At 55.5% G+C, this 27,854-nt stretch overlaps 2 protein-coding genes across 4 annotated transcripts; one reads left to right on the top strand and one right to left on the bottom strand.

The window, feature by feature from the left end:
• Positions 1–3,297: 3,297 nt before the first annotated feature.
• On the top strand, positions 3,298–20,260 carry STRA6 (signaling receptor and transporter of retinol STRA6). Of its 2 annotated transcripts, none has more exons than XM_074837266.1 (18): positions 3,298–3,447; positions 7,767–8,112; positions 10,526–10,604; positions 11,021–11,106; positions 11,273–11,412; positions 11,581–11,747; positions 11,912–12,037; positions 12,882–12,949; positions 13,093–13,169; positions 13,894–13,955; positions 14,230–14,410; positions 15,310–15,385; positions 15,456–15,589; positions 16,816–16,933; positions 17,136–17,237; positions 18,067–18,230; positions 18,763–18,900; positions 19,239–20,260. In XM_074837266.1, the coding sequence occupies exons 2-18, from the start codon at positions 7,988–7,990 to the stop codon at positions 19,415–19,417; spliced, it is 2,022 nt and encodes a 673-aa protein (XP_074693367.1). In that variant the 5' UTR covers positions 3,298–3,447; positions 7,767–7,987; the 3' UTR covers positions 19,418–20,260. The 2 variants fall into 2 exon arrangements, with proteins under 2 accessions (XP_074693367.1, XP_074693368.1); XM_074837267.1 differs by lacking the exon at positions 3,298–3,447 and adding an exon at positions 6,089–6,239.
• A 2,702-nt stretch (positions 20,261–22,962) lies between these two features.
• ISLR (immunoglobulin superfamily containing leucine rich repeat) lies at positions 22,963–27,160 on the bottom strand. 2 transcript variants are annotated; one of them, XM_074837176.1, is made up of 2 exons: positions 27,059–27,160; positions 22,963–25,583 (listed from the first exon to the last, which is right to left on the bottom strand). In XM_074837176.1, the coding sequence occupies exon 2, from the start codon at positions 25,573–25,575 to the stop codon at positions 24,325–24,327; it is 1,251 nt and encodes a 416-aa protein (XP_074693277.1). In that variant the 5' UTR covers positions 25,576–25,583; positions 27,059–27,160; the 3' UTR covers positions 22,963–24,324. The 2 variants fall into 2 exon arrangements, with proteins under 2 accessions (XP_074693277.1, XP_074693278.1); XM_074837177.1 differs by lacking the exon at positions 27,059–27,160 and adding an exon at positions 26,835–26,865.
• Between the last annotated feature and the right edge of the window lie 694 nt (positions 27,161–27,854).

The raw sequence follows: 27,854 nt of genomic DNA, 5'->3' as shown, positions 1-27,854 counted from the left end.
AGAACCTAGGGAATAAGACTTTTGTTTTTTTCTATTATGGGAGCAGCCCAGGGACCTGTGAGGCATTCAGCCACGACCTGTACCAAAATCACAGCCCCCAAGAATCTCTTTGGCAGGGTATGTGGGCCAAATCCTGGTCTCCCACACCTTCCTGATACTTCCAGGGAGGCTGGCTGTACCTCCTGGTCCTTCCTTGGTTTCTATTCGGGAAATAAAAATACAGCTTGAAGTCTCGTGTTGAGGTACTGATCCTGAAGGCAACCTTGGCTGATGCATTTAACCTCCTGCCTTGGTGAGGATGCTGCAGAGGTCAGGATGAGTATGGGAGGGGTCATAATTCAGGAAGTTTTGGGCACCGAGTTGGGTTGAAAGCAGAAAAGGGCACTCTGCGCTGTGCTAAGTTTGAGCTGGCAAAATGGGGGTTGTGTGATTCCCCTGCCAGTCAAGCCTGTCGGGAAGAGTGCTAATGTCTCCAGGGTGCTCCCATACGCTGATGGCTGGATTACTTCCTTGAGAGGGCTAAAAGCATAAATGCTTTTAATGCTGTTGGAAGAATTGTGGGTTTTTTCCCCTGATGGCTGGAGACCACTCAATGCTCTCCCAAAGCACCTTTGGAGCAAGGTGATTTCTCCCAGCCGAGAGCCCAAGGATGACTTGAATTGAGTGTATGATGCTGCTCTGGGTTGTTTCACCTACAAAATTGTGGCAATCTGGGCCACTAGTCTCACCTAGGATGTCACTGTCATGCTTATGTGCAGCTGGAACCCTCTCCAGCCCCCCCTTGCACCCCCACACCATGGTGGGGACCCCCTGCCCCTGAGCTGGACCTTGCTTCCCTGGGGCACAGCAGCAGGAGCAGTCATGGTGATCAAATTGGTGACTGTGTGAAGGATCACACCCTGGCCTTCAGCTCCCAAATGCTTCTGAAAGTTTCCTCTGCCTCAATTAAAACCCTGCCAGGCTCTAATGTGGGGAAATGGGAGCTATTTCATCCTTAACTAGCCTGCTTAATTTCCTCCCGCCCCTGTGCAAACACATTACAGAGCCACTGCTAATGACAGCATCATCAAAGACTAATTTTCCCATAATCTAATCTAAGGCACAGTTCATTCATGCAGCATTTTCGCAGCTGTACCAGAGGCGCACGTGCAGCAGGTCTGGAGGTGCCACCTCCATCGTGTGAACGTGGTACCAGCCACGGTCAAACCTGGGCTGAGACCCTCCCTTGCACCCACCCCCCCAAACTAAATACCAATTTCCATGGCTTTATTGGGAATGAGGTTGATTCATAGGATGGTGTGAGGTCTACTTATTTTGGCAGCCTGGGGATTTTTGTTCTGTAAAATGAAAGGTGGCCTTTGATGGCTAGAGCCCTGCCTGTGTAATGAGCCCAAGGTTTGGGTCTGGAAAGCTGTGTGATAATGATGAGAGCTGGATGTCTTGGCTAAAGGTGGGTTCCTGCTGTTCTTAGATCTGTTCCTGCCTGTAAAAGTCCTTTCCCTTATGGAAAGGTCCCCATGGGCACAGTGAGAGGCAGAGATTTGCTTGGGACTGCTGGGTTGTACCTGAATCTCAATGCTCCAGCACCTTATCCAGTGTTACAAGATAAAGCAGGATCAGGCCATCAATGCATACAAGGAGAGAACCCTTCTCCAGGGGCAGAAAGGGGATTCGGGACAGGCCTTATGTGGGGCAGAGGCCAAAGATGCATGTAGTGATGGGCTCGTGGTGTCAGAGGCTCTCTGCACCCTGCAGCTGCTGCTCAGGACTGGAAGAGGTGTAAGGAGCAGGAAAACCATCCCATCTCCTTCCTTATCCAGGACAAGCAGGAGCAGCATCTGGGGATGCCACCAAGCTCCTGGTTCACCTGCACCTTGCAGGGCTCTTCCCAGCTTGGTCCCTGCTGCCTGCACTGCTGCAGCCTGAGAAGAGGGCAGCACACCTTGGTGAGGTGTACGTACCGTCAGAGCCCGGGTGGGAATTGCACATCCAAGCCTTGTGGCTGGGTTCCCAACAGCCATTTTTGAGTCAAAAATGCCAAACTGCTGGAATACCAACTTTTTGCAGGACATTAGAGCGCCCTGAGATGTTTTGGTAGCAACAAAGCCCTTTCAAGACTGGTGTGCATCTATATAATCATCACTTTGTGAGATCAGGATGGACATTGCCAGAATATTTTTGTCAAAGGGGGTAAAAGACCAAACACTGTGACTCTGAATTTCGGCCTCTTCCCTCCCTGTTAGCCCTTTTCGCAGTCCCTCAACTTTCCGAGGAAGCACCTTTGGGATCCAACAGCAACATTTCTCCTTTAAAAACAATCCCAGGGAAGGGAGATAAAAACCTGCGGGTCATTTTGTTCAGCATTGCCACAAGGTTTTGGCTAAAAATTAATCTAAATCTTCAACCTTGATTAATTTTCCTTTGCTCCACTTGCTATCACATGTGAACTGTGTGTGTATTTGCCTAGATCATATTCTTTTTTTGTAAGCTGCTGCTTCCTGGACTCTGTGTAGCTGGTGGGAAGGACGTGTTGACCAAGGAGCGGATGGATAAGGGCAGTGTGGCAAAGCTGCCTGTTCCTCCCAGCTGCCTGCACCCCCAGGGGCTGGTTATTCCTGCCCTCACCCGTGGGGCATAGCATCCCCAGTTCACAGCCAAAGATGTTTCCAATCCTTTTCCCACCTCCTTTAGGCTGTTTCCTACTGCTGTGGGACTGTCACTCTGCATCCATGGCACTTGCTGTGTGATCCCTGGGCAGGATCCGGCCATCTCCGAGGTGCTGAAGGGAGGATGCTCTGGTGGTGGTGTCCCCAAACTGGCGACACTTGTCCCCAAGCTTGCACCAAACCAAAACTTTCCTTCCCTGTTCCTACTCCTCCCAAGTTGCACCGAGTGGGGTCAAAACCAAATAAATCCACAAGATTTGGGCAAAGGATTGGGCTCAACTGATTTACACCAGTAAGGAGCTGGCCCTTTGATTTACCCCAGGAGGAAGCAGAGATATTTGCATCCTGCTGGGGGGACACAACAGCATCTTGGTTCCTGGGCTTCCCCCTAAATCTCGGCAAGGAGTGGGGGTGGAGGGAGCAGCTAAAACCCAGCTGAGCCGGCGGAGAGCTGGGGAAGAAGGGGGCTGGGTCGAGCTGCCTCCTCTCCCGAAAAGCTCTGCTTAATCAAAGGGAGAGCAGAGCACGGGGTTGGTTGTTTTTAATTTTCTAAACCCCAGGGTGGCCCCCAGCCAAGGCCTCCTGGCGATGGAGGGGATAAAGTTCCCTGAGCCACCGCAAGCCTCCGCTCGCTTGCCAGTGCTCTGAACTTTGCCTTTAAGCTTGCATGGCTGCATCCGCGCCAAGCTCCCGCGAGTGGATGCTTTAGACCCCACTTAGCAAGACCCCCATCAAGCCGAGTCTCTGGGTGCCTTGCAAGGAAGACGCTGGTTGGACGAAGGTAACTCTTTTTTGTCTTCTTTCCTCTTCCCACCCCCCCCCCCCCTCTTTTTGTCGTTGCTTCTTGCAAACCTTGGTGTCATGGGGGAAGCTGGGCTTAATGAACCCACAGAGTTGATCCAGGTTGTAAAAGCAAGCTTCAAGCTGCAGCTTGTTTGCTTATGGTGGGACAAATCCTGCTCTGGGGGTGCAGGACCCCCAAAAAATCCCAGCTCTGCCCTTAAGCAACGATTTCATCTCCTCCTTGGGAAGCAGTCCCAGAGGGGGCTTTTCATGGGAGATGCTCGCTCCCTGCCCCCAGCATCTTGGGAGCAGAGGTTATGGGGTGCTTTGCCCTGAACCCCTCGGTGCTGCTTTCCACACCAGCAGATGACTTTGTCAGCAGGTTTTGGTGTGATCCTGCAAACTCCCAACTTTTCCTCTTCCCCTGGCTTGCGGGGGGGCTCCGTGTGCAGCAGGTGCTGCTGCCTTTGCTTCGGACCGAAGAGGGGGAGGTCAGGAGCCTAAAAATAACCTTAAACAGCCTCCTTGGCTTGAATGTTTAAGCTGCCTTTGCTTTAAAATGCAAAAGGGCTTCTTCGGCTTTCTGGTGAGTGTGTTTATGATCTTTGTGATGGATTTATTATCTGCAGGCTCCAGCTCTGCAGAGGAAAGTGTTTGTGAAGAGCTGGAGCAGCTCCACAGCTCTCCCCGAGGTGGTGGAGCTCGGGGTGCGGGAGGGGCTTGGGGGAGAGTGGGGGTTGGATCGGATGAGTAGTGGCCTCGCCATGTCTGAGCTGGGAGGAGGAAGGAAAAGGCTGTCAGAAAGGGATGGCTGAGTGGGATGAAAAACTTCCTCCGGACGTTTCCCTGCCCCGGGCAGGGGCTTCCCCAAGAGGATGAGGAGACTGGTGGGTTGTGAGTTCACCAGTCACCAGGCTTCCCGCATCAGTGCAATGAGTTCAGCATTCTCAGTCCCCTAGGGCTGAGCCTGTCCCAGGGGAAAGGTGAGCAGCGACTTCCCAGAGGTCCCAGCCTCTGGCTGGGTGGTCCAGGGTGTGTGTGGGCTCCTCGGCACTTGTGTTTGGGGAACCTGGGGACAGCTCTGCTTTTCCAGAAAGCTGACTGAAGTTTTCAAAAAGCTCTGGGCAAGGGCTGCCCAAAGGTGTCTTTGGTGCTTGGAGGGGTCTGAAGTCACTGGTGAAGGAAAGGGATGGGACCAGCTGTCCCCTTGCCCTTCCTAGCTGAGCACAAGTGGCTGCAAACCAACATTTTTCATCTCATTTTGGGGCTGGGACACTGAGTTTGGTGGACTTTGGGGCTGAAGTTGGCTGGCTCGGCTTGTGCCGATGTGAGACCGGGCTTTGCCTCTCCAAGCATCAGCTGAAGCTGCTAAATCCACATTTGGGAAGGTCATCCTTTCTTTGACGTCCTCCAAAGCCATCTCTGTGCCACCTGGCTTTGCAGGGACCAGCCCAGCAGCCACCAGTGAAGCTTGCGAATGGCAATTGAATTAGAGGAGATCTCACTTAAACAACTCTTTCCCCCCAACCCCCCCCCAGCCCAGGGGCTCCCTGAACAATTGTGAAATGAGATCTTTATCATTTTTATTAAAAGCTGTACACAAGGCATCACCATTAGGCTAGATAGGAGGAGGGGAGGGGGGGTTAATTCCCTTATGGCTCCCTTCTTCTTCCTCTCCCCCCCCCAAGTTTAATTCATAGTCGTGGGATGCAAAAGCTCCCCAGAGAGTGATGGATAGTGGGAAATGAAGAATATGAAGGAGCTTTATTGAACCCATCAATCTCGGGCAAGGCTGCTGCGATCAAAGGCCCAGCCTGTTTCGGCAGAGGTTATGCAGAGGAGCAAAGAGATCAGGTTTCGGGGAAACCCAGGGCACAGAGGGGCTGCAAAGCCAGCGAGCTCCTGGCTCGGCCCCAGCCAGAAGAGCCAGCGCCTGCCGAGCAGGGTGGAGAGCGATGGCCTGGCCCTGGCTGGGGATGCAGATCCTGCTGAGGTTTTGGCACACCTGCTTCTCCTCCTCCTCCTCTTCTGGGACACTGGGATTTGCAGCCTGCACAGGAATAGGGGGGTTAACTCTTCCCTGTGCCGCTGTGAGGCTGAAAACCCTCATCGCATGCTTTGCCCCTGCTGAAATGCCCATCCCCAGCGAGATCCCTCCTCCAGCACAGCACCAGCCCTGTTGGCCAGGGTAATAAGAGACCCGCTGGGTCCAGGCTTGGGTGTCCCTATGTCACACCATCACTTATTCGGCTTTGTGCTGCCCAGTAGATGGGTTGGAGGCTCTGAAGCACCTGATTTCTCCAGACCGTTCATGAATGGTGACCAAGATGTTGCCACTATGCTTGGTGGACCACAAGAGGAGACCTTCCCCTGGAGCGGGACAGCATCCATCTCATGAAGATGAGCTGGCTGGGCTGGAGGACCTGAAGATCACCTGGTGCTGGGACAGTGTTAATCCACCTTGGTCCAATACCCAGCCAGAGACAGGGTCCAGGTGTGCATGATCCTCCAAGCAAGTATGTGCTGGAAAGGGAGTTGACACACCCAGGGAGCTTGTCAGCTTGGTCTCGCAATGTTGCTGCCCGGCACAGATTCAGGCTGCGGCTTGCCCAGTGGGGCTCCCTGATGTCTGCATGCACCGTGCCTCTCACTGAGCCTTCCTCTCCTTTCCTTCCTGCTTTTCTGCGGCTGCCATGTCCCTGAGGGGCTGCAAATCAGGGCATTGGCAAGGTGGCATCTGCTGGCTCGTTCAGAGGTGGATCATAAAATGCTGCCTGGCTGAGCTGGTGGGTAGGTAGATCTTGCTTTTCTGCAGGTTGCCCTTCTTTGGGTGGCCTCCAGGGAGGTGAGGGGGGCACAGGCAATCCCACAGTGGCTTTTGGAGCTGGTCCTTCATCCAAATGTTGCTTGGTGGGGGAAACAGCATCCCCAGAAGGATGCTGCCCCATGCCAAGGCTGGCGTGGCTCGCTCTACCTGCCTAAACCCCAGCCCCAACTTCCAAGCCCTCCCAGCCTTTGGTGACCCCATGGGAGGGGAAACGGGCTTGCAGACTTGTGTGCACTGCCATGAACTTTACAGGCTGCTTCTACCTTTTTACGGAGTGCTACATTCCTGGGAAGTGAGGTCAGAGCAGCTTCCCCTCACAGGCGAAACCAAGGGATGGCTGGAGAGTCGATACCTTGAGGCTGGGACAGGCACTGAGTGGGTTGAGGATGGGGTCTGTCTGAGCTGGGTGCTCTCCTGGGGCTGGTGGGCTCCATCTTTCCTCTGCTGGAGCCTGTGCTGGTGGGGAGCAGGATGGTGGTGGCACCCTAATGTGGACCAAATGCTGGGATGGAGGGGGTTCTGCTTTCTATCTGTGTTTTGGTCCTCTGGGAAGGGAGGTGAAGGTCTCAGGTCTCATGTCCTGACCTACAGGGAGTCTCTGGAGGAGACCCAAACCCTGGCTGGGGAGGTGATACCCAGTGGAGTGTGAGTCCATGGGGCAACGTGGCCGTGGTGGCGAGTGCCACTTGTCTGTCCATAGATGGGGCTGCCTGCAGGGCCACAGCCCTGATTTGGGCTCTTTGAAGCTGACATGCTATATCCATCATGGTCCCTGGTGAACACCAGCTGTACAAACAGCAGCCTGGAGCAAAACTGCTGACTGAGTCATCCATCTCCTACCTGTCCCCTCTGAGCCACCGAGCAGCTCTGGGGGGTTTGGTGACATCCCTGAGCTGTCCCTAGGTCCTTGACTGGTTTCTGGGGCTTGGATACTGCACTGAACATTGCTGCTTGGTATTTGGGGATGTCTTTGGGCACTCCCTTTCTGATAGTGATGGTAGATGAAGCACTTGTGCGATGTAGCTTTGGGAAGGCAGTGGAGGGTGTGGGGCTGTCTGGGCCAAAGTCATCAAAAAATAATGGGGATAAGGAGAAACAAGAACTTGTTGGGTCTGGCACCATGACAAATCCCTCTTCCTTTTTATTGCTACAAAGGGAGAGGGGCTGAGGTTTCCTCCCGGGGCTGGGGGAGGCTGGATGCTGTGTGGGGCATCTGGTAGCACAGAGGAACATCGGGGACACAGGTCATGGACTCCCCAGCCACAGTGCGATCTCATCCCTGCTTTGCGTGCGTTGAGCCCAAAACTTGACCCTTGATCTGGTTTTTGAGTTGTTGGCGTAAAAGCTGTTAAACAACCCAAACAAAGGCTCCGAGTCTATCAGCATCCCGCAGCGGGCAGGGAGCGGCTGGGGGATGATTAGGTGTGCCCTGAGCACTTGGGCTGTGAGGCAAGGGGGGTTTCTTCCCTTCTCCCTCCCTCCCTGTCCAGATAAAAGCTGGATCCTTGGAGGCACAGCTGGATTTTGACAGCTCCCGGTCCCCACTGGCTGCTGGAGTGACCTGAGAAGATAAAGCCTCTCGGCTCAACGCCTCCATCCCTGCATTTCCAAGAACCCAGGAGGACTCACCTTGGGAAAATTCAGTTGCTTTCTGCCTCCAGCTGCCTCTGGCCATCTCTCTCCAGTCGGCGGAGGGAAGAAGGAGACAGCCATGGCAGCCAACAGCTCCGGTGGGATGCATGATGCTCCGCTGGACAACGGGTTTGCTGGCACTGATGACCTTGTTTCTGACTGGTACATCTATGAAACCATGGAGCCAGACGTGCCACAGGATGAGTAAGTGTCCAGCCCCACTAGCGGGTGCCTGCTGGGGTCACCCTGGGCAGCTGCCAGCCTCCTGCCTGGCTGCTCTATCCCCTTTTTGTAGAGCAATGTCCCCTGAGCAGCAGAGCCAGGATTTATTTCTGGGTGAATGGGAGGTGATTAAAAAGGCTTGTTTTGGCCCCCTAAAAATGCTTCATTTCTTTAGGGTGCTTCTGGCAAGAGCTGGGGTAAATCCTGCAGAAGGCATCTCTGCTAGTTACGCTCCCTTTTGCTTAGCCTTCTCCAAAATGCAAGGTCAAGTGCATGGTGTTAACCTTCTGCCCTGACCCCTCTGAAGCCCCCAGAGCCTTTGCTGGCTCCATGTTTCTGGGTTTGAAGATATCCTCACAACACAGCCTTGCAAATCGGTCCCCTGCCTTAATCCCACCCCAGCTCTCCACAAGGAGCTGTGCAGATTTTGGCTAGGGGTGAAGAGAGTTGGCAGCACACCCCGATCTACTGGCAGGGAGGCAGGGCTGGGATGCTTGGCTGGGTCCCTGGCCACCCTGAACAGGTTTTCTACCTGCAAATTAGGGCTGAGCATCTCTGGACTTGCATGGATGTCTTCCTCCGCTCCCCTGCACACCCCCATTGGCGTATCAGAGGGTCTGGTAAAGCCTATTCCCTCTCCATCCATGATGATCTGCTCTTTAACCAAACGTACTCCCAAGAGCAGTGCTGTGTTTGCCCTGGAGATGGGGTCCCAAGGCCCAACCTTGCAGGAAGGACCCAGCACTTCATGCCCTCCTAGCTGAGTGCCCATCCCAAGGACAAGAGAAGTGCTATAGGGAGGGGAAACTGAGGCATGGAGCAGCAGGGCAACTTATCCAAGGTGTCCCACAAGGCATGAAGTTGGGCATCCCAAGGCCCACCTATCAGCATCTATTGTCCTGCTGTTGACTTAGTCCTCTGCAAGTGGGTTTTACACCACTTAGTTGACTGATACCTAATCCTGAAGGCAAGCAAGAGGAGATGATAGAGGTGACCAGCCCAAAGGGTTCCTCCTTGTCCTTAATCTTCTGCATTGTGAAACAGCCTTTGAAATCTCCTTGCCCAGTCCCTGTTTCCCCAGGCAAAGCCCCATCTGCGTGACCCACACCTCTGCTAGAAACCTTTGGGGTATTTTCTGGGTGTCCTCCTTTGCAGCAAGTCACGGTCAGTGAAGGGATGGAGGCAGCACCGGGGGGAGTTGCCCATTTGACAGCTGGTGGATGCTCTGGACTTAGATGCTGAACACTGGTTGATACCAAAAAGGGTTTTGGTATCCCTGTGCTCCCAATCTTGCAGGCAGGTGCCCTGGATCTCCAGAGCCTGGATATCTTTGGCCAGCAGGAATCTTCTGGTCTATCCAAGGCCAGCTGCTGGCAGAGAATGAAAGGCAAAAATCAGAGCTTTGCTAATGGCAGCTGGTCCTATAAAGCCTTTTCTGGCAGGCTGGTGACAGCCTTGGACATATGATGTCCGAGAAATCCTAATTTCATTATCAGACCCTTCTCTGCAGCCTTGCTCATGGGAATTCTGCAGCTGGTCTCCTGTCTCTGTCCACCCCACTGGCACTGCAGGGTTTAGGAGGGCATGAGGGCTTGTGTGGGGTCCCACTCCATGAGTTACGGGGCTCAGGGTGTTCCCCCTCTCTGAGTTATGAGGCTCAGGGGGTTCAGGTCCCCAGCACAGGGATTTGCTGTCCATTGTTGGGTGAAGGTGGCTGGGCACAATTATGCCTGACCTTGGGGAGAGGAGGAGGGCTGCGGCAAAGCAGAGATTAAGGGATGTAATGGAGGCCAGAGAGTGAATAAATAAAGCAAACCCTGGCACGCCTGCTCAGCTGACCTTGGCTGTGTGGGGGATGCAGCTCTGGAACCCTGGGCAGCCATCGCCTTTGCTGTCACCCCAGCTCTGGTGCTGGTGCCTCCACGGGGGCATGGGAAAGGTGTTGAAACACCCTACAAGGGGTCTTCAGCCTCCCAGGTGGCATTTAATAAGTGCAGTGCCTTAGGCAGCAAGGAGAACTGCTGCTTTGCAGGCTGCCTCCCTTGAAAAGACAGAGCCAGAAGAGATACGGGTGTAAAAGAGCTAAAGGGGGGCTTCATCCTTCCTTGCTGATCTCCTGTTCAGCTCTGGCATCCCTGTACGTGCAGGGAGGTTGCCCAGCCCCTGTAGCGATCAGCTCAGGGCCACTCCTGGCTCTTATCTCTCTTGCTTGATCATAAAGTCCTCTCGTGAGGGTGACTTCATCCCTGGTTATTGACAGTTGTGTAACCCAGCTCTTTATTGGTTTTCCCCTTCCCAGCATTGGACCAAAATCTCCATGTACATGGCATCTTTGCTTTGCCCTTTTGCGACTGAATACCACCATGCGTGATTTCTTTTCCCCCTCTCTTTCTAGCATGTTTTCCAGCATAATCCCAGATTGTGACCCCACCATTTCTCCCAAACTGTATCACATCTGCATGGCACCAGTCTCTGTAAGTATCTACCAAGTCCCACGGGGTAGGTTATCTGCCCCAACGTTGTATTTGCTGTCCCCGAGTCATGCCCGTCTACTCCCAAATAGCAGGTCTGGGTTCTTAGTTGGAGCTGGGATGCTCTAACAAGGGACTTGCACATTTCCAGACTTTGTTACATGCCTGTAGTTAATGGAAGGAATTGATTTTTTTTTAATTTTTTCCAGCATGGTCACTCTAAGGTGTTTAGAGCTCATAACTCATCAGAGTAGGCTGAGAAGTGCCTGTCCCTGCTTCAACCATGGCTGGATTTAGGGTGTTGGGTGGAGGTAGTGTCTCCATGGAGGCTCCCAGCACATAGCAGTATGTCCGAGGCCCCCTCCCCAGGCCCCCCCCCCACCATGTATTTATTGCTCCCTTGATTGGGTTTCTGGCAGCTGGCTGTGCTTGTGGGCTTGTCCTTGCTGGTGAAACGCAGGCGTCTCCACCGGAGCTGCTGGAACGGTGTCCCAGGACTGCTCAGGTACCCTGGCGCTGCACCCTGGTCACCAGGGTCCCTGTCACCCTGCAGCCAAGTGGGTGGAGGGATGCTGATGTGCAGCATGGGATAAACCAGCTCTGGGGCAGAGGATGGTGGGGACAGGGTGCCCATGATCCGGTATCAGGCTCATTCCTTCCTTGTCTTGCAGCCCAGCCAACTTTCTGGAGGAGGAAGGCAACCGAGGGCTGGTGGCTGCGGTGTTCGGCATCCTGTTCTCCTCCCTGTGCGTGCTGGTCTTGGACAAGGACCCTCTGCCGCTCGTTGCCCACTCCTCCCAGAGCACCCGGGGTAAGACCAGCACCCTCCTGGCCTGTGGGCACCACACTCTGCCCCACCCAGGAGGCGTGCAGCTTTGGGTGGCACCCTGAGCAGCCTGTTCACTCTGGTCCATACTGAGAGTGCTGCCTTCTCTTGCCTGTTTTGCTCTCCCTTTGCTCTTCCCATCATCCCACGTAGAGTACTGGAAGATCCTGGCTTTGCTCTACTACCCTGCCTTCTACTACCCCCTGCTCGCCTGTGCCACTGTGGGGCACAGGATCAGCTACCTCGTGGGCTGCCTGCTCTCCTGGTGCCACTGCGTGGTCCACATCTGGCAGAAGGTGGATTGTCCCCAGTCACCAAAGGTACGTGTCCCACTACCTGGGGAAGGAGCAGGGAGGCTGGTGTGGCCTGGGGTTGGAGGTGGCTTTCTCATCACCTCCCTGAAGCGACATTAAGGTTTCAGCCGCCCAGGACTAGGCCCCCAGGCTGGGATGGTGTGGCGTGTGACATCTCTGCTTCTCCCCAGATATACAGGTACTACTCCATGCTCTCTTACATCCCCATCATCCTCTGCCTTGTGCTCTTAAGCCTTTGGTATCCAGCCCTTCTCATCAGGAGCTTCACTGGGCAGGAGGAGACCTTGAGTAAGGAGGTAATAAAAATCCACGGAGTGACTCGGGGTGGGGGGTAGCATGGGAGAACCCCTTGATGGACCTGCATGGCTTTGGCAGCTCTTGTGCCCCACAGCCCATCTGCCTGTCTTGAGGACCAGGAAAACTGGGGTGCTGCCAGGGCGTGTGTTCCCCACTTTGCTCCAAGACCAGGAGCTGCCTCCCCTCTGTTCCTCTGACGGCACGGGACGCCGCTCTGTTTATCTTGCTGGATTTGAAGAGGGAGTGAAAAATCCATCTTTAGAGTAAACTCCTTAGTACAAGAGGCTTAAGGCATCAATGCATCCCGTTCAGGCCAGGACTGGGGTTGCCTTGTTTTCCCCACAGGCTGGATAATCCCTGGCCTTTTGGGAAATGCCAAGGCTTTGTTGGGAAGAGAGGAGGAAAAACTTACTTCAGAAAAAAGCAGTCAGCCCAGGCATGGACTGAAGTGACCCCCAGGCGCTTGCTGGGAGCTGGCTGATGGGAATGAGGGTTCTCAGCTGTCCTACCAGCGTGACTGGTTTTGGGCTGTTTTCTTGATGGGAACAAGGCATATTTATTTCCACCTTTGTAGTGCCTGAAGATTTGCTGCCAACATCACTATAACACATTTGTTATCCAAACAAGGGCTGGGAGCACGTCACCTTCATCCAGAACGGAGGGTTCTGCGGGGCATTGTACTGGTGACGGTGGGTGGCCGGGGAGGGGGAGCAGAGCAAGGAGATGGCTGCCGGGTGGGCTGCAGGTGCTCTGCCCCCCCCCCAAAAGGCAGAGTCACCTCTCCTGAGTGCCTGAGAGTGTCCTTGTGCACAAATCAGGCAACTTAATGTTGTTTTCCTTAAGGTTACAGGGAGAGGTTATTACAAGAAGTACCTAAAGGCTATCCTGTCCAAACGCCCTCGGAAGGGGAGGTAAGGCCAACACTTTCCCGTAGCTCTGCCTGGTCAGCAAGCACCTGAGCCAGCCCTCTCTGGCTGTCCGCTGCCTGCAACAGGGGCAGAGAGCATCCCTGCTCCTCAGGGACATGCTTTTCACCCTTTCCTTCCTCTTCCAGCTCCGCAAAGATAGAAGAGAGCCTCCTATCAAGGGTCCAGATGTATTTACGCTCCTACATCTACGCTCCTGAGGAAGGTGGGCTGTGGGCAGGCGCGGGCTGTGCTCTTGGCCGCAGCAGCAGCTCGGCAAACAGGCTGCCTCCCCCTCCCCGGGGAGAGCAAATGCCTTTCTTGGCTCCTTCCCCAAAGCATCTGTGCCGCAGCAGCTGCTGTCCGCCGCACGTGTGACGCCTTGGCTTTGCACAAACTGTTGCGGTTTGGGGTGGGGAGCTGAACCCCCCCCCCCCCACCATGGGGGCATGGGTGGGCTGAGGCAACGAGGTTCAGGCATGGGTTGTTTTAGTATTATAGCCTGATGCTTGATAGGGCTATGATAAGGGACTAAAATCCCTAACAGCCCAGTGATGGGGAACTACTCCTGTCCCCCCCTGCCCATGGAAGAAGCAGGGGCTGTCCTGGGAGGTGGCACCCCAAGGGATGTGGCTCCCCACACAGCAGACACCCGGCTGCTGGGACTTAGTGCTGCAGGCACACGAGGTTTCACAGGCCTGCAGGAAAGGAGGACCAACAGGAAGAAAACCCATCCAGGCAAAGCACAGAGAAACTGCTCTCAGCTATACATCCTTGCAGGATTTCCCTGCGGAAATCCCAATCAATATTTGACTGCACTGTTCCAGTGCTTTCCCCCAAGTGTTTGCTTTAGCTGCTGGGTTGGGTGGACCTACAGCCTGCTCCTCTCTTCCCGTGTGATCCCACATCCCAACTCCTCTCCAATACACCCCTCTGATTCCGCCTTACAGGTTTCCAGATCCCACTGAAGCTCATCCTGTCCATAACCATGGCCGTGATCGCTGTCTACCAGGTGATGCTGATGGTTAAATGACAAGCAGAGCTCCCTTCCTGCCTCCTTGGCCATGTCCTCTCGAGGCAGAGGAGCCCAGAGGTCATTGCCACGCCACAGTTTTGGCTATGGGGATGGTATTAGCATGCCTCAAGGTATTACCACCCCTCGGCTGAGCGGCAGCAACCGGCCATGTGCTCCCAGGGCTCAGCCAGCCTTAAGTCTTTAAGCTAAGATGATGGCTCAGCAGTGGGATGCCGTGACCTGAGGCTCACATGGCACCACTCCCTCGCAGGTTGCCTTGCTGCTCCTGGTAGCCGTCGTCCCCACCATCCAGATCGTGCGGGCAGGAATGACAAAGGACATTGTGGTGTTGTTGGTCCAGTTTGGCTTGGTGCCCTCGGAGAGCCCGGCTGTCCCGGGTGACATGGAGAAGGAGCTCAACACTGTTAAGTACTACCTGTGGTCACTGGAAGGTGGGTTCCCAGCCAGGTCATGCATCTATAGGTGATTTTTGGAGGTTTTCAGAACTTATCAGAGGGATTTCTAACCCAGAGGATGATCCAGAAAACTGGTTGGTGATGGGGCAGCTTCCAGGGGGATTTAAAAACCAGCTTCCAAAGCCGCAGCCGTGCAGACATGAAAGGCGGCTGCGTAAGCCTGGTGCCATGCCAGGCGTCTCCAAGAAGCCACCACGTGCCAAGACGGTGAGGCAGGGAGAGTCAGCAGTGCTGCGCTGCAGATGCTGCCCTTCGGCTGTGGGCTTTCATATGTGCTGGAATCGAGCAGATGGCCCCCAGCCCCCTGGATAATTGAAAGCCATGGATGGGAGGGGTGCAGGGATGGCAGGGCTTCCCCCTTCCCTCCATGGTACTACCTTGGGGTACCACCAACCCCGGGGGTGGGGTTTATGGCTTTTCCCGAGTCACTGAGACCCTCTCATCCTCTTTGTTTTCCTGACATCTCCATCCCTTCTACGAGACCTCCTTCCCCCCTCTTGCTTTCGCTCCCCAGCATCCCCTTTTCTGACAGCATCTTCCTAGGCTCTCTCCATTGCACTGTCTGCTTATCACAGCTTGCTCAATGATTTTTCCAGCGCTGAGCTAGCCTAACTGTTGTATTTTCCCTGGCTGCTTGTCTTTCCCCTTCCCTTTCACTGTCTCATCAGTTCATGCCTGCCTGGGAGGTGGAGATTCCTGTGTCACAAAGTGGGTTGGGATGGAAACTGAGGCACGGTGCCCTGTTGGGGAGGCGCATCCATGCAGTCCCATAACTCAGCCCCCTACAATGCTCCTGAGATACATTTTACAATAAAATCTCATTGCTGGGCCTGACCGCAGCCCTGACCCGGCCGTCTCCCCCTGCCCCTCCGCAGTCTGCTACATCTGCTCGCTGGTGCTGTGCTGCCTGCTGACCTGCGCCATGCTCCTAAGGACACTGGTGATGCACAGGTATGGTGTGCTCGTTCCTCTGGCCTTGACCTTGCCACCGAGCTGGGATGCAGCTGATCTCTTTCCACAGGAACAACCTGAAAGCGCTCTACCAAGGGGCCGTGCTGGATGTTTTCTACAAAGCCCATATCCTCCGCCCATCCCGACAAGCCATCGTCTGCTGGATGAGCTTTGCTGCCTTCCAGACGGCTTTTGCCTGCCTGGGTAAAGGGTGTTGGGGGGTAGGACGGGGAGGATGGGTGGTGGAACCCCACCTTGCAGAGCCTACCCCAGGTTTAAGCATCTCTTCCTCCTTTCTTTCCCCATTTTGCAAAGGGACAGCTGCGAGGCTTTTGTTCCTCTTTCCCCAAACACAATCTGTCCTACTGCGGGAAGGACCATGCTGAACACCAAATGGTCGGGAAGAAAAAAAGGGTTTGGGGATGGGAATGATGACTCGTTTTGGCTCAAGCTCAAATATTTTGATTTGAGAAGCTGCCACAGCATCTCGTGCAAAGGACTGTCTGTCTCCTTCAGTCCTGGTCTTCACATCCTGGGTGCTCCTCGCTTCACGTCTTCCCCAGCACAGCCTGGGTCTCCCTGGCTAGGAGGGCTGGCCACCCCATGGGTGGGTGGAGGACATCAAAGGGGGTAAAAATCTTCACCCCACCATGGTTTGGAGACATTTTAAGGCCTCTCTGCCCCATGTGAGGTGACTCCGGGCAGTGTCTGTGGTGAGGTATGTGCAGCATCCAACCATATGGGCATGCCAAGGCTACACAGAAGAGTCAAGCTGAGGGACCAGGGGTGTGATGGAAGGACAGGGGGACCACCAGGTCTGTTAGTGACTACCCCTCAGGAAAGCGGACCCATTTTGCAGGCAGATTGAAGATATTAGTGTGGTGGTAGGAGCTGGGGAGCACCCCAGGAGCTCCTTGCACACCTTTGTCAGCAAGGAGCAGCTTTCCTTTGGCCACTCAGTGCTTGGTGCATCCCTAACAGAGCTGGCTGCATCTTACCATGCTGCCGTGAATCTACCTCCTGCTTTAAAATCTTGGTTTTCAAGTCATTAAAACAAAGCAGCAGAGGTGAAACACAAGCTCAAGCACAAGGAACCACAGCCACTGACAATCTCGGTGTGATTTATGATTAGAAATCAGAGCTCAGGCTGATTTTTATGATGAGGCATCATAGTTGCAGCCCCGAGTGATGGCTCTTCTCGGTGGGGATAATGTGGGGAGTGATAAGAAAGGCTGAACTTGTAATTAAATCCCACGCAGAGCATTGTGTTTGGAATGGGGGAGGCAGGTAAGGATCTTGCAGGATTTTTATGAGATTAAAACGAAAGATATGTTCAGCAACGAGCACGGGTTTGGGGAATAAGAGAAAGAGCAAGAACCGCTTCTCCCTCTTCCCCTGCCATGGTTTCTCTCCCCGTGTCTCCCTCACAGGTCTCCTCATCCAGCAAGTGATTTTCTTCATCTGCTCGGTGGGGTTTACCTTCCTCGTCGTCATCCCTCTCCAGTCTGGCACAAACACGTACCTCTTCAAAATCATTCAGAACATGTGGTGAGTGCTTGCAGCCCTCAGGGAGGGATGGAAGACCCAAGTGGGTGCCATGTCCATGTCCATGGTGTGTTTTGGGGTACTCTGTCAAGGGGAGGCTCTGTCCTGGGCTCTTTCAACTTTGCTGGGGGTTTCTGCTTCCTGGGATGGTGTCTCATGCTTGGGACCCTCCTGGTGTCCAACCTGTCTCTTGCCTCCCACCCAGGCCCTTCTGGTTGACCCTGGTTGTTGCCGTCATAGTGCAAAATTTGGCAGCTCACTACCTGTTCCTGGAGCATCATTCCCTCCGGAAGGAGCTCACCAACAGGTGTGGGGACACTGGGGGACTCTGGGGCAGAGCTGTCCCTCGGCAGTGTTGGGTTTACACATGCCCCTGATGTCGTGTCATCCTCTGTGCCGTAAGCTCAAGAGGGAAAGCCTGGGTGGGTTTGAGGGGTTTAAGTGGCTCCATGCTCCCAGAGAGGATTCTTTAGATGCTTTAGAGGGCCATGGTCCATTTACAGCCTTGATTTCAGTGGGGTGAGGCTGGTGAGGTCTGTGCCCAGCTCCACCACCCCCATTTGCAAGCCTCAGAGGAAGCCCAGATCCCTCAGGATCAGCTGGACTGGTTCAGACACTGCCAGTGGATGTGGTCCCTCACTCACGCATGGTGTCACTGCTTAAGCTGTCTCCTTATGCTGCAGACCAGGGTGACAGATGGATCTAGGTGTCCTGCTCTGTCCAGCCAAGCCACTTCCACCACCTCCATTGTTCCACCTCCCCACCATCACCTAGCATTATGGGGAGGCTACTGTAGGCTCTTCTGGCCTCCACAGGAGCTGGTGTCCTCCATCCCAAACCACCAGACTCATGCTTTGGCTGGTTTCTAAGTCTTCAAGGAGAAATGGAGACCCTATGCGTGCTGGAGGCCAAGCTTTGAAGTCCTAATGGCGTACCAGGCTGTCTCCTCTCCAAGAGCCCTGACGGGTGTTTGCTTCTCTCCATGGGATGGAGACACCTCAAACAGGGACTGTGTCTGCTGAGGAGGGAGGGAAGGGTGGGAGGCTTATTTTGGCACGAGGTTTCTCTGGCAGGCAAGGGCCGTGCTTCCCATCCTGTGGTATTTGTGTTCCTTACTCCTCCTTCTCCACCCGCAGGCGAGCTCTCTACATAGTCACCTACTTGCTCTTCCCCACCAATGTCCTGGTGGGCGTCCTGGCTGGAGTGTGGAGGATGGTCATTTCTGGCCTTTATAACGCCGTCCACTTCTGCCAGCTGGACATCAGCCTGCTTAACCGCGGTGTGGAGACCTTTGACCCAGGTATGGCACTGGGGGGTCCCTCTGCAGCACCTCCATGAGCATGGGGGCCCTCCTCCCACCATGCAGCTCCCAGGGGACATGGCCAGGGGATTCTGCATCTCTGGAGATGTCAGGTCCAAGGTTGGCTTCAGGTTCTCACATTCTGTGTTCAGAAATGGGCAGGTGGGACAACGGGGACAAGTGGCTCCTGATGCCCCCTTAGTCCTGTTCTTCCATCCATTCCCAAGGGCAGGTGATGTCTTGCTGGGGACCCCTGGACTTCACCAGGGCCCAGACCTCATTCCCACAGGCAGCAGACCCTCATCTCTTCTGTGCTAAAGGCAGGAGGGAGGAGAGCTCAGCCTTTCCTCTGATTTTCCTGCTGGGATCTTGGGAGCAGAGCTCATCCCCAGCTCTGGAGGCAGAGCTGCTCTGTCAGGGCAGAGATGGAGCCCAGAAAATAACCTTCCCCTTTGCTCCAGGGCAGGAGGGAGGGGGTAACCATGAAGTCTGACCCCACCACATGTGTTTACTGTGGGTTGTGTTTCCCCAGGCTACCACGCTTACTGCCACTATCTGAAAATTGAGGTCAGCCAGTCCCACCCGGTGATGAAAGCTTTTTGCTTGATGCTTCTCCAGCTTGCCAGGCCAGGGGGGCCGCTGGGGCTCCGGGCCAGCAATGTGGAAGAAGGTGAGACCTTCCCACTGCCAACCGGGGGGATGCATGGCCATCGCTGTGGAGCAGCATCGGGGTCTGCTCTGTGCGTTTGCTGCTCCTCTAGAGAAGCTGGTGGTGCCTTGGGGTAAAGGGACCATTGACGGTTGTGGCTCTGGTGCCCTCTCCACTTTTATGCCATCTCTGCTTGGTATGTGATCATCTCCTTCCCAGGAGCTGCTCTCATTCCTCTGCCCATGCATGGGCAGGATGGGGCTCCTCTGCTTTTGCCCCAGTGTGTAGATGGCATCTGGGCAGCTCCAGCGAGGGGGAGCTGGGGCTGAAGTTGTTCCCCCCTTCTCATCTCCTTTCAGGCATCCAGCTGATGCAGCCTAAGAAGGTGCCTCTGAGCAGAGCCAGGTTCAAGCAGAGCCGGGCCCGCTGGTGGCTGGCCTACACGCTCCTCAACAACCCCTCTCTGATTGCCTGCCGGAAAACTGCCCTCTCCGACCCCACAGCCAACGGCACCCAGCTCAGCACCTGCAAGCCCTGATCTCCAGAGAAGCCCCCCACCTCTCTCTGCCTCCCACACACACTCTTGTCCTATCCCATCCCTGTCTCCCATTGACTCTCCTCCTGCACTGGCAGGAATTTTGGGCACCTCTTGCCCCTCTTCAGCCTCTGGTCCCTCTCCAGAAGTGATGGGGACTGGATTTTAGCTCTACATCCATGCTGAGCCACTACCAAGTTCCAGAGATGAAGACAAACGGGTCACCTCCAAGCCTGACCTGGACAGAGAGGGGTTGATGAGCCAAGCTAAACCCTTCAGGCATCTCAGAAAGACCTTAGGAGGCACTCCTGCAATGATCACACCAGTTCTCAACAGTTGCCTGTCTGACATGTGGCAAGGCAGGCACAAGTCCCCAGCACCAGGGCAGTAAGGAAAGAGAGAGGAGGTGTGTGTCTGTGTGTGTAGAGGGATCCTCAACCAGATTGAGCACGAGGAACTACCTGCATCTCAGCGTGGTCTCCCTGTGGAGAAGGTCCCCACTGCCAACCCCATCTGCAGCTTCTCTCTTTCAGGTCTAATCCTGGCTCCCTTTGGGCACCATACCCAATCCTGGAACTTTTTTCTCCCCCAATTTTGTGAAGGCTAAAATCCCCATCTGGTCCTACTCTGGGCTGTAAGGTTGTGGATCTATTTGTTTTCTGCTCACTGTAACTTTCATCCCCCTGGTGCCTCTTGCTGACACCCCTTGTTTTGTTTAAAGCCAGCCATTTCCCAGGGCTGGTGACCCTCCGAGCGAGCTGAGCTTGAATTCATAGAAAGCAGTTTTCCACCTTGCTTGGACATGCTGAGTAGGGGAAGGTTAATAAATAACATACCTCATTCCTACGCTCAGGGTGTGCTTGGTCTCTTGGCCATTCCCAAAGAAGTCAAACCTGTCAGGAGGGACATGAGAACTGTCGTATCTCTGGGTGGTGGTTGGGACAGACCTTGCTCTGACCACGTGGAGCAGAGGCTTTGCAGTAGATCTGCTTGACCTGGATGTGATGGGACCGAATCTGTGATCCCCCCTCCTCACCTTAAGGAAATTTTAACACAAAGCTGATCAGTTTGCTTTCCCATCAAAATGTTTGGCCCCTAAACCACAGCCCCCATGAAGGATGGGAACTGAAACAGGACATTTTGCGGCTAAAGCACCACAGGTAGGTGTCCAAGATGTTGTTGGATCACCTCTTCCCATGATGCATCCCTTGAAAATCCTGCCTTTAGTGGCTGGAAGGATGCCTGGCTTCAGCCCTGTGATTGCAGGCAGGGCTCTTGGTAAGTTGTACCAGTGGCTCCTTACTCTTCTTGACACGATCTCAAACATCCCAGCCCTGCTAAAGCTGGCACCTTTGAGACTTAGCAGCCCGCCCTGCACAGAGCAGGGCTGCTGCTCTGTCCCCTCTGCTCCATGGGGTTTGAGCCCCTCGCCCCAGGGATCTCCTTGGGGGGGCAGACCTGCTCTTCGCAGGCTTTCAAGGACCCCATGCCCTCTTGCTGGGGTGCTTGCAGCACCGTTGGTGTGGTTTGGGAGGGAGTGAGGCTGAGCCCTGTGCTTTGGGGCTTGACTGGAATGTCCTGGCATCTCCTCACAACATTGAGGCTCCCTGGGTGGGAGCCATCCCTTTCCCCAGGAGCCTGACCCCCTCCCTTTCCATGCCAGCGAAGACAGGGGGGGTCCCTGCCTTCATCTGCTGCCTGCAGGTGCTGCCCCAACAGCCACCCAGTGCGCTTGGATGCTCAAAACCCTGTTGCATCCACTGCCCACTAATCAAATACGATTAAACCAACACTGGTTTAATCGTATTTGATTACTGTCTGGCACATAGTACAATGCCACCAAACTGGGTGACAGCGGAGGCAGATCTGGGTTGTTCTCTTTTTAAGACAGCAGGAGCCCAGGGTGCAATTCCTGCTGTTTTCCCAGCTAGGCTGTGCAGTGTGCGTGTTTGGGTTTGAACGGCTCAGCACGGAAGAGATGCGAAGCTGGTGGGTGCTGGTTGCCCTGCGTGTATCGGGTGAAACGATACCCTAAAGCAAAGGCTGCGCTTTTCCTTTGCAGCCCATCCCAACCCATCTCCAGCCACCGAGGCACTGGGGATTTGAAGGCAGCCTTGGTAATCCCTCAAATCTTCAGCAGCTCTGGGCCATGGGTGGAGCAGGATTTCGGCATCTGTTTACACAGCCCTGCCCGAGGCTTCCTGGAGATATCTTGGCAGGCAGCGTGCTGGGGCTGAGGTGAGAGATGACAGCCCTGAGAGGAAGGCAGGAGGTGGCTTCATTGATTTGCTTGTTTTCTTTCCTTTCTTTGACACAAACAGGGTGCTCTGGGGGTGAACCAAGCTCTTCATGGTGGCTTCTCACCTCTCCTCTAAACCCCAACCATGGGTATGGCCATGGGATAGCTCTGGCCCTGCACATCCCCAGTCCTCTCCACCAACTGATGGTGAGGCAGTTCAGGACGCTAATCCATCTGAAAACAGCCCTTAATGAAAAATTGCCCATGTGGGGAATGGAAATTCGGACCTGGGTCATGCTGTGGCTTTGCAAATGTGAGGGACAGAGAGGAGCTGATGAGGGCATCCAGGACTTGCACCAGCTGGTGGCCATGGTGGGTCGCGATGGTGATGCCAAGTGCGATACCACCTGCAGCATCCAACCCAGGAGCCATGTGGCAGGGTGTCCTGTTTGTTACAAATGAGTGATGCTTAATATTGCTAATAATTTGCCATAAAAGCTGTGAGTAAACTTAGTGAACACAGAGGAATTTACCTTTCTGGTGACAAAACAGCCATGCACCAGCAAAGCTGGGGGGAGCGGCAGCTCTGCAAGGTGGGCAGAGACTTAGAGCTGCTGAGAGCCTAAATCTTATTTTTTATCCTCGCGTCAGGCTCCAAACCCTGTTCCCAGCCGAGATTGCAGGAATAAGGTCCTGTACCCCACTATTCCCCGGCAGGCAGGGAAAGGAGGACCCCAGCTGGGATAAAAATGGTGTTAAAAGTTACATCCTACAAAATGAAACCAAAACTCTCATTGGGGCCGTGATGTTTTTCATCCATTCTGCCTGTAATGGAAAAAATATGCGCCTGCTTGTTAGCATCAAAGGCTGTTCGTGCGAGGAGCTGCTGACTGCTTCTGCCTCAGGAACCCCGCAAAGATCTTGGCACTGTACCCAGACAGTGTTGGTGTATGGCAGCTCCTCGGCTGCCCCTTTTCTTACTCTGCAAGTTGGCTGAACACTGAACCGTGGGGTTGGAGAGTTTGTGTGGAGATTTGAGGCTCCGGGCCAGCTGTTTTCAGCTGATTTTGCCATTGCTGCCTCACTTTGTCTGCTGTAGGCAGTGGTGGGGAGGATTTTTGGGTACCCTATAAATGCATCCTCCCTCCAGGGTCATCATGGGGGAATGTGACAGCACAGGGAGGGCTTTGGGGGAGCTGGGGGGAAAGGGGGTGCCTCCTGAGCAAAGAGGGTTGGTGATGAGCTGTGGTACCCCAGATGATGTTGGGACTGGGGGATTTGGGGGTGCACAGAGGCAGCACGCACCAGATTCTTTAAAAAAAAAAAGGTATTTATTGCTGTCTGTACAGCTTTGGTTATAAGGCAAGGGTGGCTGCAGGGGTCCGTCCAGCTCCCGCAGGCAAGCACTGGCAGAAGACACGAGAGCTTGACCGCCCATGCCTTGGGGTGGGGGAGATCCTCAGCCCCCCGCCATGAGACAAGGGGTTCCCAGCACCCTGGGGCAGCCAAGTATGGTATATATGTCCAGCATGGGAATGCTAAAGCACTTAAAGGAGTGTGTCTATGGCTTATAGGTCAGTTCAGCTTCTCTCTGTCGTCTGGGTTTTTCCAATCTTTCTTCCTCCTGCTCCATCACACAGCCCCTGCTCGGTTTCCTGTCAGAGAGGAGCGCTGGGAAATTATTTTGGTCTCTTTGGGCTCAATCCCTCCCCGCCAGGGTCTGAGCCGGAGCAGTGCAGCTTGGTGGGTCCAGCCCAGCCAAGCGTTTTGGACCACAGGCTTCTGCGGTGAAAGGGAAGGGGGGAAAAAATGAGCTGCGTCACGTATGAGAGAGGTACTGAGGGTGGCAGGGCCTGATCCTGCTACATGCAGGGAAGGTGCAAGCACCCTGGGTGCTCCCAGCACCCAGCCAGCAGAAGCCCTTTGTGCTCCTGCACGGATGAAGCCTGTGGGAAAGCTCCTCCTGCTCCACAAAATGGCCTCATCTAAGCCCCTGGCCCCATTCAACATGTCCTACCGTACCCATCCTGCTTACAAAGCACCATTATATCTCTGTCTCACAGAGCCACATGCACTGGGACCCCAGGACCCCACGCCCAGGCTATTGCCCCACTCTCAGACTGTTCCTTCTGCTCCTGGTGCTTCACATGAGGTTGGTGGTAGGAAGGATGCACCTGGCCAGCCAAGGGCCTGGGCGCTGGTCACAGCAGGGATGTCATCTCTAGTACTGCTGGACTGATGGGATCCTCTCTGCAAGAGGTCCCCTCCCTGGTCACAGCTCGCTGCTGGGGGTGGAGGAAGGCTCATGGTGGTGGGCTCTGGGGATGGGTGACGGTCGCCCTGTTGAGGGTGGACTTATCCTGCAGCTGTGCTTTGGTCTCAGAAGGGAAATAAATGAGGAGGTGGCAGAATTGGGTGCCTGGAAAGTGGCAACACAGTGAGGATCAGCTCTACATCACCCGAGCTTGTTTGAAGCTCTCAACTAACGGAGCCCAGCGCTGACCCCCATCTCAGGAGGGGTTGAACTACCAGCCCTGGGCCTGAGTCTTGGCCCCCTTTGACTCCTGACCGCCCGCAGTTCCCAGAAGCTCAGCAAAGGCATGGCACTACGTGAAGATAAATGCTACAGAAAGAGGGGGAACCCCCGAGGCACCGTTTCCTTCTCCCCCCTTTAACAGCAGAGCATGATGCCCAAAGCCAGCAGGAGGGTCCCCAGGTGGACCTGGGGCACCGCTCCTCCAGCCCTGCTCTTCGACTCTCTTGGCATGTGGTAAACGATCACCAGCTTTTCTCCAGCACCAGAGGGATCCATTTCATCCCCCTTGTAGCAGCTCCGACCCCCGAGGTGACTGGCTTGGGGGTCATCTCGGAGCAGATCTTCAGCTGGATTCTCCGACCCAGCCAAGGCCACATTGACCGAGACATCCCGTGTGCCCACATCATTGACAGCGAGGCAGGTGTAGATGCCTTCATCCTCCTTGCTGAAGTTGGGGATGGCCATGGTGCCGTTCTTGAAGACCAAGAAGCGGTCTTGGCTCTGCTTGACATTTCCATCCCGTGCCACATTGGGCCCATTGATCTCGACACGGCGGCTGGAGGTCTGGATCTTCCACCTGATCTCCGGTGGAGGGCTGCCCGCCACACTGCAATGCAGCGTCAGAGTGAGGCCATCGTACATGACGGTGTTGTCCAGGTTGGAGAGGTAGGTGAGCTGCACAGAGGGGGCAACGCAGTGGTGGTCGGGGATGTCTGTCACTGCCCTTCCCTTCAGCCTGCCAGGAGCCACACACAGGGTAGACCCCCCCTTGGTGATGGAGACAGAGGTGTTCTCAGTCCACTTCTTCAGCCAGAAGACCTTGCAGGAGCAGTTGAAGGGGTTGTTGAAGATCTGCAGCTGGGACAGGGAGGGCAGATTGTCAAAGGTGCCCTCGGCCAAGGTGGTCAACTCATTGTCGTTGAGCCAGAGCGAGCGCAGGTCCTTCAAGGAGCGGAAAGCGTCCCAGGGCAGCCCGGCCAGGCGGTTGTTGTTCATCTTCAAGATCTGCAGACCGCTGAGGTTACGGAGGTCCTGCCAGGGGAAATCCGCAATCTTGTTGTGACTCAGGTCCAGGTTCTTCAGGTGCACCAACAAGGCAAAAGTCCCTGGTTCCACCACCCCAATCTGGTTGTAGCCCAGCCAGAGTGACTGCACTTCGGGAACCTCGGCAAAGGAGCCCTGCCCCAACCAGCTGATCCTGTTGGCCGACAAAGTGAGGATGGTCACGTTGGAGGACAACCCCTCGGGTACCTCCTGCAGATCCTTGTAGGCACACTCGGCCAACAGCCGCCCGTTCTTCTTGGTGGAGCAGGAGCAGGCGCTGGGACAGGCCAGGCAGGGCCCCAGGAGCGTGGCCAGCCCCAGGCAGCAGAGCAGGGGCCTCATCCTTCCTCCTGGGAACAGAGATGGGGGGAATGAACAGGATGGGTCTAGCTGAGATGGGGATCTGCTTTTCTTGCCAAATACGAAGAGGAAGTAGCAGAAGAGCGAAGTATCCATGTGATTATCCCCAGCACTTCAGCTGGAAAAGGCTGTTTGAAATATTTCCTAATCTGAAGAAGGCATTTCCTTGCCAAGAGCCTTTGATTACCTACGTGAGTGGGGAACTTCCCCCTAAACCCTCTCCTTCCCCCACTAGAAAATGCCTCTCTTTGATCTTTGATAAAATACCACACCCCGGGATGCTGTTTCCCCAGGTTTTGGGATGAAAAGTGGGAGCTGGGGATTCAGAGTTCACCCTGCTGAGGCTGCAATTAGGAGAAACAGAGTAACCACAGCTCTTTCACAACCAGCCTTCCCCTAAAACCATCAAGTTGTTCAGATTTTCAGCACGCTTTCAGACCTCAAACCAACCCCCCAGCTCCATATTTTTCCATGTCATGGAAAAAAACAGCTTCTCAAGTGTTTTTTCTCAGCAAGAGAGTGTGGGGTCCCTGGCTGCTGGAAGTCTTTAGAGCAAAATATTTCCGAACTAACTCCTTACTCCCCTTCTTCTTGCCTTGCAAAGGCGACTGTGCACGCTCGCTTCCCGGTGTCTGGAAGCTGTGTCCCACCAGGGAAGAGGTTAACTGCGGCTCTGCGAGGAGCTGGCAGCGAGACCCCTTTGTCTCTGCCTTGTAGGCAAGTTCTGCTGCTCCTGCCAGTCCCCAACCCTGTCATTTAGAGCAGGAGGGGGGGAGATAGTTTATTGGTAAAGGAGAGGCTGAGTAAGACCTGCACAACAACTGGGGGGGGCCGCAAAATGGGACACAAAGGGTCCTGTCCTGCAGGGATAGACCACCCCAAGACTGGGTTTCAAGGAGTGGGGAAGGAGCCCCGAGGCTCTGAAGGTGATGGAGGGGGGAGACCCCAGTAGTGCCGGGGGGGTAGGGTGGGGGTGTCCCCTTGGTTGGTGCATTTAAAGCCCCTGGCTGGTGTAATTTAGGGGTGCCCTGTATCAGTCTCAGCGCAAGCTGCCCAGCCAGGGGCTGATCCCCATCACCCGACCAACGCGCTGCGGGACGCGGGGAGGGGGGGGAGCAGGGCTGGGGGCGCACCCCCAGGGCAGCGCCGGGTGGGGGTGGGGGTTCCCCGACCCGCTTGAGTTCCCGGAGCACCCCTCCACGCCTGCTCCCTCCCATCCCACCCCCCCGGGGCGCAGTTACCTCTCCCCGCCGCCTCTCTCGCTGCCCCGCGGCCGGGGGGGGCCGAGGCAGCCCGGGGGGGGCCGTGTGAGCAGGGCCGGCACGCCGCATACCAGAGCCGTGAATAACCAGCCAGCTCTCCCTGCCTCCCTCCCTCCCTCCCCGGCCCGGCCAGCCCGCTCCCCCCCGGCCCCGACGCTCCTCACTGGCCCCCGGACCCCCCCGCTCCCCTCCTGCCCCTTCACCGGCAGCTTCGGCGGGGCTGGAGCCCGGTGGCCCTCGCTCCTCTGGAGACGGGGAAAACGGGACCGCCGGTTCCCTCGGCCCTCGTCGGGCTTCTCCTCCCCTCCCCGTCCCCCGGGCCCTTTTGTTTTCCATGGCACCGACCCACTCCCGCTGTCGGAAAACGGCTGCGGGGGCCCGTCCCCCTCCCGCCCGCCTCCCCCCGGAGCTGCTGCCGGAGCCCAGCCGCGCCCGGCCCCCCCGCGCTGCCCCCGGAGCCGGGGCCGCATCCAAACCTCTGCCCCCCAGCCCCGCATCTCGGGGGCCATCCTGTGCCACCCCTTGCAGGGGACTTCTGGGGGACAGGGCAGAGGGAGAGCGTTTTCTGGAGGACGTGGGGAGGCTGCTGGAGGGTGAGTTGCCTCTGAGAAGGGGAGAAAGACTTCGGGGTCTCGGGGCGGGGGGGGGCGGCAGGATGTGCCTGCAGGGCTGTGGGGGCCAGGGCAGGGTGGGAAGGAGAGTGGGTGGGTGCCCAGAGGCTGCATCAGGGTGGCAGGAGGAAGGAGGACGAGCCATCAAGGTACAGGGAGGTCACCCGGCGCCGTCTCCTCTGCCCTGCAATAAACTGCTGATAAAAGCTTTTAAAAGTAGATCATGGAGCATTTATCCTGCAGCCACCGTCCTCCAGCCCGGCTCGGGCAGAGGTGGGCATCCAGGACTAGGATGCTGAGCTTGCTCCCTGCCCTCCCATACTCAGCCACTGGCTAAACTGGGGTGTGTCTGGTAGGAAACCGGCCTGTTGAGGGGCTGGGGTTGGAG

The sequence above is a fragment of the Strix aluco genome, chromosome 12 (assembly GCF_031877795.1).
Source record: "Strix aluco isolate bStrAlu1 chromosome 12, bStrAlu1.hap1, whole genome shotgun sequence".
NCBI classification, from domain to species: Eukaryota; Metazoa; Chordata; class Aves; order Strigiformes; family Strigidae; genus Strix; species Strix aluco.
This window is presented reverse-complemented; position numbering and strand designations above follow the sequence as displayed.